General features: G+C 55.1%; 1 protein-coding gene across 1 annotated transcript; it reads left to right on the forward strand.

Annotated features, from left to right (window-relative positions):
- Positions 1–5,297: 5,297 nt before the first annotated feature.
- CA7 (carbonic anhydrase 7) lies at positions 5,298–13,095 on the forward strand (the record flags this gene model as incomplete). The annotated part of the gene is made up of 7 exons (XM_084257774.1): positions 5,298–5,337; positions 7,907–8,104; positions 10,822–10,940; positions 11,681–11,776; positions 11,874–11,936; positions 12,446–12,601; positions 12,973–13,095. The coding sequence occupies 7 exons, from the start codon at positions 5,298–5,300 to the stop codon at positions 13,093–13,095; spliced, it is 795 nt and encodes a 264-aa protein (XP_084113900.1).
- Between the last annotated feature and the right edge of the window lie 3,177 nt (positions 13,096–16,272).

The following is a 16,272-nucleotide window of genomic DNA, read 5'->3' on the forward strand; positions in this document are numbered from 1 at the left end:
ACTTTGAACACAAAGCAAGGAGGCATTTAAAGCTCTCTGCCTTCCGAAAAGAGCCACTTCCAAGAATAAAATGACTGTTCTGTGGAGCAGGGTGGCAAGGAATGGGGGTTCACCCGTGTGGAAGGGAGGGGGCAGAGAAAAAACTGTAGACCAGGAACCCGGGGGGGGGGGAGATAAGGATTCCCTTCTAACTCCCAGACCCTACAGGCACCTTCAGGTTAATAATTGTCTGAAATAAGGTGAAAATGAGCATACCAACATGTGTCCCCACCCTGGGATCAGGACAGGGGAGGGGGCACAATTTGAGTTATGATACAGTGATGATGGATGCAATTTTCCCTGGGTGCTGTCTCCAGGGTCAGAGTGGGGGCACACCCTCTGATGACTTCCTTGGCTACTACCCAGCACCAGTGGAACACTCTAATGGGAAACAGAGGCCTGAGGCTCTCCCAGCTCATCTTGTGCTTATGCTGTCATATTTCCTTCTCCAATTGGACAGGTGAAATATAAGGGATAATAAAATACACCCAGGGAATGTGGGAAGGTAAAAAGGTGACAGGTGAGAGTTCACTGGCTTCTCATGCTCAGTGCCACTGCTGATTACATGAAAGGAAACATCCCTAAATTTGCTGGGTGTGGGGGGTGGATGGAGTCTACATACAGCCTATAAAGAAATGCATGATTTTGAAAAAGGTTTGCACTGGGGGCATCTGTAAGAAGATACTTGAGTGTATTCATTTTCTAGGACTGCTGTAATAAAGTACCATAAACTGGATGGCTTAAAACTACAGAAATGTATTGTCTCAAAGTTCTGAAAGCTAAGTCTGAAGTCAAGGTGTGGAGAATATGCTTCTTTGAAGCCTGTGGGGAAGAATCCTTCCTTTCCTCCCAAGCTTCTGGTGATTTGTTGGCAATGTGATCTCTGACTCGGCCCAGCACTGTCCCCTTGTGTTTCTGTGTCTCTCCTTAAAACAACCCCAGTCATACTGGATCAGGGCTAATGATCTCACCTTAACTTGGCTACATCTGCAAAAACTCAATTTTACATAAGGTCACATTCATGATGCTGGGGTTAGGATTTCAGTTGCTTTTGGGGGAATGCAATTCAACCCATAATAGCATGTAAAGGTGCCTGAGCTGGGGCCATGGGGGTTGATGAGATGCTAACCCTGCCAGCTGGGAAGTCAGGCTTCACTGAAGAGTTCTTCCTATGGTAGAAGTCAGAGAATCAGAGCTCAGATCAGGAAACCATGGGCTAATAATTTTCTTTTGTTTTGTTTCAAAGCAAGCTCTGGGCAGTTTGACTAAAGAAAAATTCTGCATGATGTTCACCAGTCTGTTCTGGCATGCTTCTAAATGGTATCAGAATCAGCTGGATCGATAATAGCCAGCATGCCTGCTCTATAGTATTTTCCACACACTGTGCCCAATTCAATAGCATTGCCTCTATGATGATGGCCACCAGTTTGGGCCAACTTGGCATAATACTATAGTTCAGATTTCCTCAAAGCTGGGCAGTTGTTGGCGAGGATGATCAGTTTCACTTTGCTTCATTTGATCGATTCCAGATCCTACTTGTACCGCAACATATATTTCTCACGTTTCCTAATGAGTTGTAGCCTACAGTTGATTGACAGTAGTGACATTTTTGGGTCCTCTCTGTACCCACCATCTTCCTGCCTTAGGTGTGGAATGGCCCCTAACCAGAAGCAGCCACCAAGATGGCCTGGGAGAGAGAATGTCTAATTCATTTTCACAGAGTGGACCTGGCCTGGCAGCATCAACATCACCTGGGAACATGTTAGAAATGCCCCATCCCAGATTGTTGTATCAGAAACTCTGGGGGGAGATCCAGGAAGTTGTTTTAACATGTTCCAGGTCACAGAGCCAGAGATGCTAAGAGTCCAGCCCAGGTTTGGGTCCACAACCTAGATGCATTCTATCCCTGCAGGAACACATACACAGCATACTTGGAGTAGAAATTTATTGTTGTTAAAGATTTTTTAATTTATTTTTGCATAGAAGAACTGGGCCAGAGGTGCAGGGATGAAAGGATTCACCAAAGACAGAGTGGGAAGCAGAGGAGGTAGATTGACTGAAATACACTGCTAAGGGGAGCAGCAGGCAAGACAGGAGAGATCTGCTGCTCCATATGTGGATTAGCTCCCTGGCCGGGGATTGAACCCAGGTCTTATTGATGACAGCATCTAGACTTAACCCCTAGGCCACTAGGGAGGCCCATGCATGGAAATGTTTTTTTTTTTTTTATAGAGGCATGCTTTTTACTTATTTATTTATTTCTTTGTTTGTTTTTTTGTTTATACATGCACTGGGTACAGTCAGAAGCGCGGGAGGGTGAGAGAATTCACCAGAGCCAGAGCAGGGAGCAGAACAGGCAGAAGGACCGAAGTACACTGCTGAGGGGAGCAGCGGGCGGCAGGAGAGGTCTGCGCGCCATGTGGGACCCTCCTCTGGTGGCCGGGGAGCAGCCGGGGGATCAAACCGGCGCCTCAGACGCTGCGGGCAGCTTCGCAACCCAGCGCTCAACCGCTGCGCCACCGGGGAGGCCCTGGAAATGTTTTTTAAAAATACATGGAACTGTAATTTTGACCTTAGCGTCTCCAGGCTACAGGGTTCCTGGCCTATCCCGTTGGCCCTGTGGATTCCATGCAGTGAAGGGCAGGCATGATTCTGCCTGTTGGTGCAGCATTGGACATCTGCCTCAACTGATGCTCACAGGGATCCTCATGAGGAAAGCAAGGCTGTGACAAACCCCTCATCACATGGGTCAGTCATAGCGCAAGGACACTGTACCTTAGAAAAGGGAAATGCGATCTGGCCAAGGTCGCTTGATGAGTGAGGTGTGGCTGTGCGAGCTGCTGCTGCCCTCCCCCACCCCACCAACCCTTCATCATCGCTTACATGTGCCAATGCTCCCCCCTCCTCCATAAACAGTGAAATCCAGGAACCACTGACGCCAGGGAGACCAAAGAGTAAATTCCTGAGCAGGAAATCAATTCCTCTTCCAAGACAGCCTGTAATTGAGACAGGAGGCGCCTGAATCGGGGCCCTGGCTTTCCCAGGTTGACCTGAGTGGGCTGCTGGGGCTCAAGGGCTTCACCTGAGTCAGGCAGACTCCAAGAGCTCCTCGCACCTGTCTGAGTTCCCAGCACTCTGGCTCTCTCAGAAAATAGCTGAAAAGAGGCTGCGGGAAGGGAAGAATTAGATCAACTTTTATTTGATTGTTAAAGAGGCAATACTCACTTGAATTCTTGCAAAGGTACAAGGAGTAGGCAGTAAAGAGAGTCCCTCCCAACCCATTCAGCACCCTCCCCCACCCTTCTGGTTTCCCAGTCTCCTCCCAGGAGGCAAACACTCTCCCTAGCTTCTCTTCAGTCCGACCAGAGGAAGTGGCACATATACACGCAAATGACAATCAAATTTAAAATTTACTTCCTCCATAGCCCAGGGATGTGTTGAATAAGGGACTGAGAACCCCTGGATTTTCATTCTTGCCCTGTCATTTTCTGTGTACCCTAACTCAACTCTGCTGAGTCTTGCCTTCCTTGTCTATAAAACGGGGTAACCCCCCACCCCAGGTTGCTGTGCAGACGAAACTAGATGCAAAACTATATGAATGATTCCAATTTTTATTTTACTTGATGTGATTTAATTCCTCTGCCCTGCCTAGAGTCAGATTTATCTATGAGCCCCTTCCAACTCCTGAGTCAAAGAGGGATATCTAGATGGGGCTGGGAAGTCATTGACTGACCTTGGCCCAGCCAGCTTGGTTCTAGCAGGAATCCAACATGTGTCCGTGGGTCTGCGCATCCTCATCGCCGCTATTTGATCCTGCAACTCTACCTGGAGAGCCGAGGTTAAGTGCTTGAGAGAGAGAGAAACCGAGGCAGGCACACAGAGAAAGAAGCGCCAGGAAGAGAGCAGAGCAGATTTCTTCACAAGGCCAACCAAAAGCCGGGCCGAAACAGCCTCCTCTGGTCAAGGTCATACCAGCAAACATTCAACTTCTGTGGGGTGCAGGCCCCTGGGTGGGATCACTTGTCTGTCCTTTCATCCATACATCTCTTGTCTTCCCCAAACTGCTGAAGCCTAGCCAGAGACCAGCCCTGGCACTGGCACACGGCCATGTGCTGGGGTGAATCAGAATGGGCCGGCTGGAGCCAGTGGGTGGAAGACAGGGGCGCACCAGGTGGAGGGCACGGCAAGGACCAGGACTTGCCGCGCTGGGCACTGAGGTTGAGTGAAGGATGGCCGGCCGGAGCTGCCAGCAGGTATGCCGGAAGTCAGGGGAAGCAAGGAGAGGAAGATAAAATAGCAGGCTGCAGAGGGTCAGGCCGAGTCCCAAATGGGAGAGAGAGCGAGTGGGAGCCTGCGCGCAGCCTTGATTCCACGCAGAAGCCAGCTTGTGGCCGTGGGCCTGCGCCGCCGCGTTACCACTGCTGATGCTGCGTCTCCTCACTCCCGCTTTGAGGAGCTTCTCGGTTTCTGCCTGGGCAGGAAGGAGCTGGGCTTGCCTGTCTAGCCACCACCCCAGGGCGCCTGGATCCCACAGCCAGAGAGCGCCTAGCCCCCAGCACCCAGCACCAAGGGGCAGCGGTGGGGAGCTGCGTCTGGAGGGAGACACGGAGCGAATCCTCACTCGCCGAGGGTAAGGCACTGCCCCTCTGTCTGTGAAGTGGGGCTGTAATAGGAGTGCCCCCCAATTTGGCAGGGAAGCTTAGATGACCAAAGGACACAAAGCTTGGCCCAGCGCCAGCCACACTCTGGCAAACGGCAGAAGCTCCATGTCTGGAACTTGATGGTCAGAGCGATCTGCAGCTTCAGGGGGACTCTCCAATCCCAAAGGACTCGGGACCCAGAGACCTGGTACCCCCCCCCCCCGTGAGATTTATAACTCCGGGGAGAGCCTGAGGAGGGGGGACCTGTTGGAAACGGGGGCAGCCCGCAGCGGGGGTGGCGTCTCCAGCCCAGGAGCCTGGACACGTGCAGGACAAGAAGACGAGGGCGGGGGTGGGGTGCGGGCCGAGCTTTCCGCCCGCCCCCCGGACCCCTCGCTGGAGGGCCGGCCCCGCGGGTCGGCAGGCCGGCAGGGGGTGGGGCAGGGCTGGCCTCAGGTCCTGCCGGGGGCTGGGGGGGCGGGTCCCCCGGGGACTGCTCCTCCCGCCCGCCGCCGCTTTAAGAGGCTCCTCCGCTGCAACGAGCGGGCCGGAGCCGCAGCCCGAGCGAGCCTTGCAGAACCCAGCGGGCAGGTGCGCCGCGGCGGGGACGGCAGCGGCATGACCGGCCACCACGGCTGGGGCTATGGCCAGGACGACGGTAGGCACGGACCCCGGCCGGCCCCCTTCGCTCCGACTCCCCCCTCCCGACCCTCCCGCACCCCCAGTTTCCCAGACCCGGGAGCCCCTACCCTCCAGGCCCAACTGGGACCCCACTCCCGTCCAGTCCCCCAAACCCGACTCACCTGCGGGCGAGGTCCCCGGCGCCCCCACGCCCCGCGCAAAGTCCGTGCTGCGCCCCGGCCGCCCCGCCGCCCGCAGGAGCCCAGCCGAGCGCGTCCCGCCGCCTCCGCGAAGCCCGGGTTTCGCTCTGCCCGGGTCTGGAGCACGCGGGCTGGGGGGGCCCGGGGCGGCCGGGGGCGGGGGCGGGCGCGGTGGAGCGCCGCGCGGGGGCGTGTGTGCGGGGAGCGCGCTCCGTGTGCGCCGGGAGGTCCCCAGAGCCGGGCTCCGCGCGCGCAAGGGCGCAGTGTCTCTGGGGGCGCTTCCCCGCACAAGTGGCCAGTTGTCGTATTGGCAGGTATGTGAGAGCAGCGAGTATTTGGGGGCGCGCTCCTGTGGCTGGATGTCTGCCCAGAGCAGGTGTCTGAGCAGGTCACGATGCAGTGTGGGAGCTAGTGGCCCGCTCCAGCCTCCTGATCGGAATCAGAAAATAGCTCCTTGATCTTCCTCAGTCTCTTTAGGATGCCCAGGAATGGAGCAAAAAAGAGAGCCAGAGGGCTTGAGTGTGGGTCTTAGGCTGGTCAGTTCCCTTGGGGGAGAAAGGGACATGCTGGTGGTAGGAACACACCCCTTCGCCACTTTTCTGGCAGAGGTGGTTGTGCTGAAGGTGAGTGGCTAGTGGGGGTCTGGGGGCCAGGAGGTTGCAGTGGGCCAGAGGGAATTAAGGAGGTGCTGTGGTGTCTCTGGCCCCCTGTGAGACCCCAAGGACACCACAGCATAGTTTGAAGGTGGAGAACCCCAGATCTGGGCATGCAAAAGCCAGAGACAGTCAGAAACAGGCAACAGAGACCAGCAGAAGGTAGAGGGGCAGATTGACAAAACCCATAGAAAATCATCTCCCCCAGCACCTGCTCTGAGCCAGCTTCTCGGTGCTTCCCCCAGAGTCAGAGTTCCCTACACCAGCCTTCTTGCTGGTCCTGCCCACCATCTCCGAGCATCCACTATCCTCAGGCTGCCACCTTAGATCGCTGCCCCTCACCCAGCCAGTCCAGGGGTAAGGAGGGAAAGACAGAGGCAAGAGGTGCCGGCATGCCGCATGCTCACAGGACTTCAAAAATAACCCAGTGGGTCTGGGCCACGATTCTGAGTCATCCATTGGGGACACAGCTCTGTCGGCACCTGCTGCTGTTTTCTCGGGAAAACTTAAGAAGCCAAAAACGGGGAGAAGCACCAGCCGGCAATAGCACTAAAAATAGGCCGCATCTCAGGATGTTCCCTAGGGAGATGCCGAGCCTCCCGGCTGCAGATGGAGTCTCTGGGAGGCAGGTGGTGGGCGCCCGTGGGTGTGCACACAGGTGTGTGTGTATGTGTGTGCACGAGCGTGTTTGCCGGAGCCCCTTAGTGCAGACCGGGGCTTGCAATGGGGCATCTGCGTGTGAGGGTACATATGCAAGTCTCAGATGTGGGCAGGGCTGTCTGCAAACAGTCGTGTTGCCGAGTCTGGCCGCTGTGGGCCTGGTGAACCCAGATCACTGTGGACGTGTGTGCACACCTAGGAAACTGTGGCTCTGTAGGCACATGCCTGGGCAGGGTAGGTGGGGGCAGTGCCTGCACATCCTGTGCATTTCGGTGCCCAAGATGTGTGTCTGCAGGCATGAGCAAGCATCAGTTCTCTCATCTGTGAGGTGGGGATCCTGCTGGTTTCTCCTCCACAAGGTGGTTTGAGGAGCGATGCATGTCACGTAGCCAGCTAGGTTGCTGTGAGGTTTTGCTGTTGTTAGGACCAACAGGAACATGCCCAAGGAGCAGGAGGAGGCCAGATGCCTAGAGGTCAGTCAGAGACTTTAGACCCTGGAGGCCTCTCTGAGCATTTATTGGGTGAAGGGAGGGCCTCACTGCCTACAAGAGCCCCTGAGCTTGTAGCCGTATTATGCTTCCTTCCACACATTACTTCCCTCGGCTTCCTTTGAGAGGTGAGTTTTTTTTAAAAGAGTTAGTTATTTGTGCATACAAGAGCTGGGGTGTAGGCCAGAGGTGCGAGGGGTGAGAGGATTCACCAGAGACAGAGTGGGCAGCAGAATACACAGATGTACCGAAATACACTGCTGATGGGAACAGCGGGCGAGTCAGGAGAGGTCTGCTGCGGCATGGGGGTCAGCTCCCTGGCCGGGGATCGAACTCATGCTGCAGTGGCTGCAGATTGCTTCATAGTGCTGACACTTAATCCCTTGTGCCACCAGGGAGGCCCCTGAGAGGTGAGTTTTAATGAGGCCATTTCCCAGACAAGGAAACGGAGTTGAGAAAAGTGGCAGAGCTGGGATTAGAACCCCAGACTGTGCAGCTCCAAATCAGGGGCTGACCTCTGGAGGAGTGACAGGGAGACAGGTGCCGCTGTCCCGTAGCCCAGAGCTCCCGGCTAGCCCGAGTCCTTGTCCTCTCCCTGCTTGCAGGCCCCTCACAGTGGCACAAGCTGTACCCCATCGCCCAGGGAGACCGCCAGTCACCCATCAATATTGTATCCAGCCAGGCTGTATACTCGCCCAGCCTGAAGCCACTGGAACTTTCCTACGAGGCCTGCACATCCCTCAGCATCGCCAACAATGGCCACTCTGTCCAAGTGGACTTCAATGACAGTGATGATCGAACTGGTAAGTGACCCCCTCCAGAACCTGGCCTCCTGGCCCCTGGGGTCCCGAGCCTGAGTTGGGCAGGCTTAGGTGGGGCAGCGTGTTGTTGTAGGGAAGGAAAGCTCCACCACCCACCAGCTACGAAGCCTCAGGCTGAGCCTCAGTCTCCTTATGCATAAAATGGAAGCAATAAGGTCCTGTTGTCCTTTGCAGGGTGATAGAGAAGAAAAATGAAAAGTTGAAGTGATGTAGTGCTGGCACATAGTAGATGCTCAACAAAGGCTAATTCTTCCTTCTCTTTCTTTTAGTGCTTTAGGTTGGGTAGGTTTATATTTCCTGATCTGTCACTGACCTGAGTGTGGCCTAAGGCAAAGCCCTCCCATCTCTGTGATCTGCCCAAGTCCAGCAGAGCGAGAAGGGAGCAAAAATGTTCTGTGTGCCGGCCCCCTTACTACGCTCTCAGACAGCTCTTCTGTTCATCTCAAGAATTTACCTCTAAAATGGGCAAACAGAGACTCAGTGAATAGGGGAGTGCCAGAATCAGCTTGGTCCAACTCCAAAGGTCCTCTCTCCAACCTACCCATAAGCTCAAGATCCTAAGCAGAGACAGGGCAGCAGGAACTTGTGGCAGGCCCTTCCAAAGTATCTCTGCCCTGGGATTAGAATCTATGTTCTTTGATGACAAACTCCTAGGCAGAGGCCTCAGAAGTCCTCATCAGTGAAGGGGTTTTGTCCTTCTGATAAGGCCTGTGGAGGTAGAGTGGGATGAGAAGGGAACTTGCTAGAGTTTCTCGGATAAGGACATGGTTGGTACTGTGCCCTTTCCTCCCCATCCTGGACAATGAAAGCATTCAAGGGAAGTTAAGTTTCAAATAGAATACCAAGAGCCAGAGAAGGGGAAGGAAGTCAGCCCTTCATTCAGAGAGGTGTTAGCTCCTTAGTGCTGAGTTTCCTGGTAGGCTAGGAAAAAAGAGAAAGTGGATCAGATAAGTTCTCGCTGCAGAATAGGGGCGATCTGTCAGCTCCTCAGAAGAAAGACAGCATTTCCTGGTACTGACGACTAAAAAAAAGTCTCTGACCCAGAGCTTTGGAAAGGGACATGGGCTTTTGATGATCCTAGGTGACAGGATATACCCCTCACAGCCTTCAGAGGTCATTGAGGCCTCAACTCAGTCATCAAAGCTCAGTGACGGTCACTGCTATGGGAGAAGGTCCAAAAAGGACCTGCCTAGGGAACACTAAACCAGGGACTCAGGCCCATCTGGGACTCCCTCCCCCGCCCAAATACCCAGGGCTCAGAGGTTAGTGAGGCAGTAGAAAGAGGGTAGGATTGGGAGTGAGGCAGTTGAGGCCCTGCCTCTCACCAGCATTGTGACCTTGGGCAGGATGCCTGCCTGTCTGAGCCTCAGGCCCACATCTGTCCAATGGCAGCAATAGTGTGTCCCACTCGAGGTCACTGTGGTGTTTGATGCCAGCAGAATGCTGAGCTCATCCTGAGTGCCAGTGCATGGCAGTGGGTTCTACGGTCAGGAAGGAGGGAGAAGACTAAGGGAGCAAATTCAAAGGGTTAGCGAGGGAGTTCACTCTGAGGGACCACACGATGCAGTCCCAGGTGGGGTGTGCTCACAGCTCCTATGGGGGAGCTCAGCCTGCAGGCCCATCTGCTCCACCCTCCTCAGGGTGAAGCAGTCTGATTGGGCCCCTGCCCAGCACCACCACCCCCAGATTCCCCTTGTCAACTGTCCAGCCTGGCCATGAACAGACCCTGCTTTGCAGTTAAGGAAGGACAGGAGGGACCTCTGGACTATCCCTCCTCCACATCCTCAAGGGGCCCACTGGGGACAAGGCCCTGCCCTAGTCAGCCATTCTGGAGGAGCTAGTGGAACTCTGAGTCTGGGCCGTCACCTGATCCAGGGGCTCACATTCAGGCCTGGCTGGGGCTCCCTCCACTGCAGATCCCTTTCAGCTAGAAACTTAATCAGTCCCAGGAGGCCTCACGCATGGCCCCAGCTCCACAGGTATCAAGGTTGGAAAGTCACAAAACTAGCACAAGCAGGACCATCCAAAAAGACCTCAGAGGGACACCAGGGGTACCTGGATCTGGCCATCAGAACGAGGGGCCTCAGGAGCGGGCCTCTAGACAACACCTGGTCGTGGGGAGAATCAAGTTTCCGGGGAGGCTACACAGTGTGGTAGCTCTGTCTCAGGACTTATGAAGGAAATATGGACTTAAACCCTAGCTCAGTGCCTTGCTGTGTGACCTCGGGCAAATGCCTTACCCTCTCTGTGCTAGTTTCTTTACAAAACAGAGATAATTTTAAGTTCTATCCCTCACGGGCTACTATGAAGAAGACGCAAAATACTCCCCTGAACCAGCTCTAGGTCAGGGATCCAGACATGGAGTCTATTGTTAGTGGTAATGAAAGCGGGGGTGGTGCGGGATGCAAGGTCCCAGTTTCCATGCAAAACTGGGCAGGCATGGAGACACTGGCCACTTGGGGAGATGCACTGTCAGCACCAGCTCCTCTGCCCCCTACAGCCTGCCAGGATTTCTGTCCAGGCCCAGCTAAGAATCAATGGGACTGGGTGGTGCCTGACCCGAGCTCTGGGAGCCCAACGAGTTTTCAAAATGAAAACTGTATCCCCCTCCTGACTCCTACTGTAAGCCTGGCTCGGCTGCCTGGAGGTGGTGTGGGCCCTCAGACCCCCACTGCTGCATGCCCCACTTCTTCCTGCAGTGGTGACTGGGGGCCCCCTGGACGGGCCCTACCGGCTCAAGCAGTTCCATTTCCACTGGGGCAAGAAGCACAGTGTGGGCTCGGAGCACACGGTGGATGGCAAGTCGTTTCCCAGCGAGGTAGGACCCTCCTTTACCTGAATTCCTTGCCACCGGGACCCTGGATAGTCAGGGACGTGCGGGGTGCCAGCGTGGGGCTCTGGGGAGGGTGAGGAGCACCCACAGGACTTTGGGAGAGACACCCTCCACCCACCCTAGAATGGGGTCTTCCACCTGAGCTCTGCCCTGGTCTGTGTGTCTAGAAGTTTCCTGAAGAGTAAATCCAGGGCCGCCCCACCCTGGCTAATAACCTTTCAAGGGTTGAGCTTGGCATTCAAGGCCTTGCAGGAAGTGGCCTTGGCTGGTCTCATCTTCCCCTTCTCGCTCCCCATTCTGACCTGCAGGTGATAATTCCTCTGCCCACACCTGGCTTTTTCTTCCCTTCCAGGCTTTTGCCTATGCTGTTCTCTCTGCCCAGAATACTTTCCCCAAGGGTTTCATCTGATAAAGCGGGCGCCACGTCCCGGGGACGGTGTCACATTGGAAAGCCGTTATCTATTTTACAGTTAGTTTGTGAAAGGCAGGGCCCACGCTGATCCTCTTTGGATCTCTTGGGACTCAGAAAAGGGTTGGGCCCAAAGCAGGGTAGATGCTATCTGTGGCCCTTGGGGGAGCCCCTTGGGTCCCTCAGGAACCCCACCCTGGGAGATGTGATAGCCCACCCCTTCTGCAGAGGGTCAGGAGTCTGGTGGGAGAGATGGCCTGGCCCCAGCTCCCACTGTCCCTTGGAGGCGCTGAGCAATGGCCATCACCTCCCTTAGCTGCACCTGGTTCACTGGAACGCCAAGAAGTACAGCACCTTCGGGGAGGCAGCCTTAGCACCCGACGGCCTGGCTGTGGTTGGTGTCTTCTTGGAGGTGAGAGGTGGTTATCGGGGCGAGAAGGGAGGCCTGGCACTGCCCCTGGTTCCAGAACACAGTGGGCTCTGGGCTCATACAACCCTCTCCCTGACAGACGGGGGACGAGCACCCCAGCATGAACCGTCTGACGGATGCACTCTACATGGTTCGATTTAAGGTGAGACCTGGGGTCCAGGCCCCTGACACAGAGCAGCCTGGTGGGGAGGGAGGAAGAGGCCAGTCCATGGAGGAAGAGGCCAGACCATCCATATCTCCGTTCTGGCAGCAAAGCCTCTCCGAGACAGAGGATGCAGGTCAGCCCCTGCTGCTGACTCCCCTTTATCAGGGAGAGTGGCCCCACTGAGTGCCTAGTGGGGTGTAGGATTGATAAGATGCTCATCGTGTTAATGTTCATCTCATAGGCAATGTCACTAAGGGGACAGCAGGCAGGGGACAGAAACTCGTGGCCAAAGAGCTGGAGGGGCTTCAGCTTGTATACACCAGCACAGTGGAGGGGCCCAGCCCAGCTGGGAGGCAGCATCTGGGAGCACAGACATTTGCCCATGGTTTGCATCCATGGGCTGAGGAGACATGCAAATCTTGTTGACCAAATAGGGTGGGGAGGCTGCTGGTCTGGTCATGGGGGGAGTCCACGCTGATGCCTGGGTTCCCCTACCTTGCACCCAGGACACCAAGGCCCAGTTCAGCTGCTTCAACCCCAAGTGCCTCCTGCCTGCCAGCTGGCACTACTGGACCTACCCAGGCTCCCTGACGACACCCCCACTGAGCGAGAGCGTCACCTGGATCGTGCTCCGGGAGCCCATCAGGATCTCTGAGAGGCAGGTGAGTCCCGCAGGGCACAGGTAGAGGCCCACCTGGGGCATGAGGCTGTCCCTGCAGAACCCGCTGCCCGCGGCCCCACAGTCAAGGCTCCTGTCTTTTTCCAATAAACATGTGGATTGTTGGTTGGGCGCTGGCTTGACTGATACTCCTCTCGGCAAGCGGAGAGGGGAGACCCCTGGATCCTGGGACTGCCCCTACTGTGTGGGAACCCGAGCTGGAACTGGGAAGAGCAGGGTCCTGGTTCAGAGGCCCAGAGCATGTAACTGAGGCTGGGGCCCCAAAGAGGGAAGGTGCGTGGAGGAAGATCTAGGGGTAACAAGAGGAAGGAAAGGACCCTATTCTGCCCTAAGTGTCTCTTCTGCCTTCTCGAGATGGAGAAGTTCCGGAGCCTGCTCTTCACCTCCGAGGATGACGAGAGGATCCGCATGGTGAACAACTTCCGGCCGCCTCAGCCACTGAAGGGTCGTGTGGTCCAGGCCTCCTTCCGGGCCTGAGCTGCCCGCCCGCCCCGCGGCCACGAGGACACCATCTTCCCAAGGGCTTCCACGTTCAGCAGACACCAAACCATCGAGGCTTCCTGCCCGGGGGGCGCTGCAGACCCCCTTCAGCTGGCTTGCTCATTGGCTACCCTGGGGGTTCTTCATGGGGCCCTCAAGTTGGGGACTCTCTTTAGCTGCCCCGGGGACCGGAAGGACAGGAGCCAAGCGCGGGCCCAGCCTGGAGCTGCCTCTGCTCTCCACGATCCAGGGGCCCCTGGGAACCTCCTCTTGCCCTCCCCACTGGCGGTGGCAGTGGTCCCGCCCCGAGCTCACACTGTGATGGATGAGACCTGAGCTCTCTGGGGCAGGCAGCTGGCACTGCCAGAAAGACTCAAGCAATAATCAGAGGTGGGCAGAGCTGCCCTCTCGGCGTTACCTCTTCTGCAGGCCTCCGCCACACACACACCTCACTGCCAGGCCATTAAAGTCAGCCCGAGTCTGCCGGAGGCCACACGGCCTCCTCGCCTGCGCCTGCTGCCGTGGCAGGCGCTGGCTGCAGCTTACACAGTTTCGCCTCTCGTCCTCACCCAGCCACCAAAGCCACCTCCGCGACAGTCCACCCCCGCATTGATTAATAAAGCCTTTCACCCACGCAGGGAGCACCCACTGAGAGCCTGTGCCGGGTCAACCCCGCTCCCCTGGCGGCCGCTCCAGCACAGGGTGTCGGGAGGGGCCTGGGAGGGACCTGGGCACTGAGCAGGTGAGGGGTCGACGAGGGCAGCGCAGGGGCTGAGCAGGCAGACCAGAGGGGGGCCATGCCTCATCTGAAATTAAACTCCACTTGGTACTCTAAGGCAGAGGCCAGAACAGCATGTCGGGGGCGGAGGGGAGAGCAGGTAGAGATGTTCACCTGGGAGAGGGTGTCTGAGGAGCTGAGAAGGAGGTGCGCCTGCGGCCCTCTCCCAGGGCCAATGGGGAGTCCCAAAGGGTCTGGAGTAGAGGGGGCAGGGCCAGAGGTGCAGGGGGAAGGACCCTGTGGAGTGTGCCAGGGGGTGAGGAGGGCACAGGAGTGGCAACTGGGAGGAGGTGGCGAAGGTGGGGAGCTGGAGGAGAGAGATGTAGGAAGGGACCCCAGACAGTGTGGGCTCTGTGAAAGAGAAGGGGGTGAGGTGTGTCCTGGGCTGAGAGGGGCACCTTGTGGACTGGGATCAGAGAAAGGAATGGCCAACATTTAGGGTGCCAGACACACAGCCCCTTGCCCCCCAAAATTTGTAAAAAAAGTTTTGTTACTTTAGCATAATTTCGGACACACAGAAAAGTTGAAAGAATAATACAGTGAACCCCACAGGTTCCTCATTTTCGCTCACACGCTCACTCCCTCTCCACATACATACAAGTTTAACTGTTTTCCTAAAAACAAGGCCGTTGACAAGAAACCAAAGCTGGGAAATGAACATTGTCCTGTCACTGTTGTCTAATGAACACACCTTACTCAGATTTTGCCAATAGGCCCTAGAATGTCTTTTGTAACCAAAAAATTACCAGATCATGCTCCACATTCTCTTTTCCAATCCATCCAGTCTCCCAGGACATTGGGCTGGGCGGGGTTGGGGGGTGTGGGGTGTGGGCACAGGCTGGTTAGGGAGCACCCTGGCTCTCAGTTGGGTGTGTCAGGTGTTTCCTTGTGAAGAGATTCAGATTATTCACTTTTCAGAGTATCACCACCAGATGATTCTGTGTGATTTTCAGCCTCACAATGTTAGTTCGTCCTATAATTGGTTAGCGTTGGGTTTCCATTTAATGGAAGCATGATGTCCACACAGCAAAGCGCACATATACTCGATGTCTGAACACACTGGTAGAACCAGACCCCAGATCAATAAAACTACATGTCCACCACCCGAAAAGCCCCATGACCTCACCAACTTCCTACCTCCCCAAAGTCACTACCATCCTGAGTCCTAATAACATCAATTACATTTGCCTGGTTTTGACCTTTGAGTAAGTGAAATCACTCATTTCAGAAACCTTATTGGTTTCTGGCTTTTTGTTTCACTTTAGGGTATTGAGATTCTCAGAACCTACCTTTTTGTAATCATAAATGCAGAGCCTCCCATGAAAATCAAAGAAAGTCTATACATAATTTTTAAAAATCAACTTAATTCTTTAGTGGTCCTATGAAGGATAGTCATTTCTAATATATAATAAACTATATTTATATATACAAGTAAGGTAATTTTTAATAAAGTGATATGTGCGTCGGTATGTAAATGTGCTTGCAAACACACACACACACACACACACACACACACACACACATCCTTGCGCTATCCAGGAGTTTCCAGCAATCTGCTTCCGCCCCCTGGGGGCCACGTGTGAAGCTGTCACTTGCTTCCTGGTCCCTCCTAAACACTGATGCAGCAGCAGGCAATAAAGCCTGGCTGTGCTGGGAAAGAATCCTGCTCCGCAGGTTAATGCTTGTTAAAACATCTAAAATATTTTGGGCCTCCTCTGTAGCGCCGGTTCGATCCCCGGCCGCCGGTGAGGGTCCCACCAAAAAAAAAAAAAACCAATTAAAATATTTTTGCTGTATGTGCTCCAGCTTTCCTGGCACCCTAAGTTCTTGCTTTCTTTACTAGCCAAGGGTTTCAGCACTGTGCAGACCAGGCCAATAAGCACTGCTGAGCTGCTGGGAAGGGCATGCCTGGAGGGTTGAGGTACTGGCCCCCCTGCTCCCCAAAGGCAGAGAGGTCAGAGGAGGGGCCTTCCAGGTAGGGGAACCGCAGGGGAAAAAGCCTGGAGGTAGTTACAAGGAACTAAAGATTAGTGTGGAAAAAAGCTGCATTAAATTTGACCCAGTCTCCAGCACAGCCTGGGGATGGGGGTGTCCTGATTACAGTGACAGGTCCTGGCTCTTTAGACAGAAATAGCTCTGGAGGCGAGAAAAGGAGGACAGCTCTGCCTCAATACCCCTACATACTCCCCTTCCCAAGACCTCATTCTGTGGCCACCATAGCTGGGGGAGGGGCCCAACACCATAACACACTTGGGGATACTGGCCTTCCTTTAGCAGATGGAGAAATGGGCCCCAAATTTGGCTGAGGTCTTGCCCAAATCATGTATCCCGTTGATGGCAGGGCTGGGACTCTGATCCTAGGTCCAGCCTCTTAAACCACCACAATACATGGGGTC

The sequence above is a fragment of the Talpa europaea genome (assembly GCF_964194135.1).
Source record: "Talpa europaea genome assembly, chromosome: 16".
Taxonomy (NCBI): Eukaryota; Metazoa; Chordata; class Mammalia; order Eulipotyphla; family Talpidae; genus Talpa; species Talpa europaea.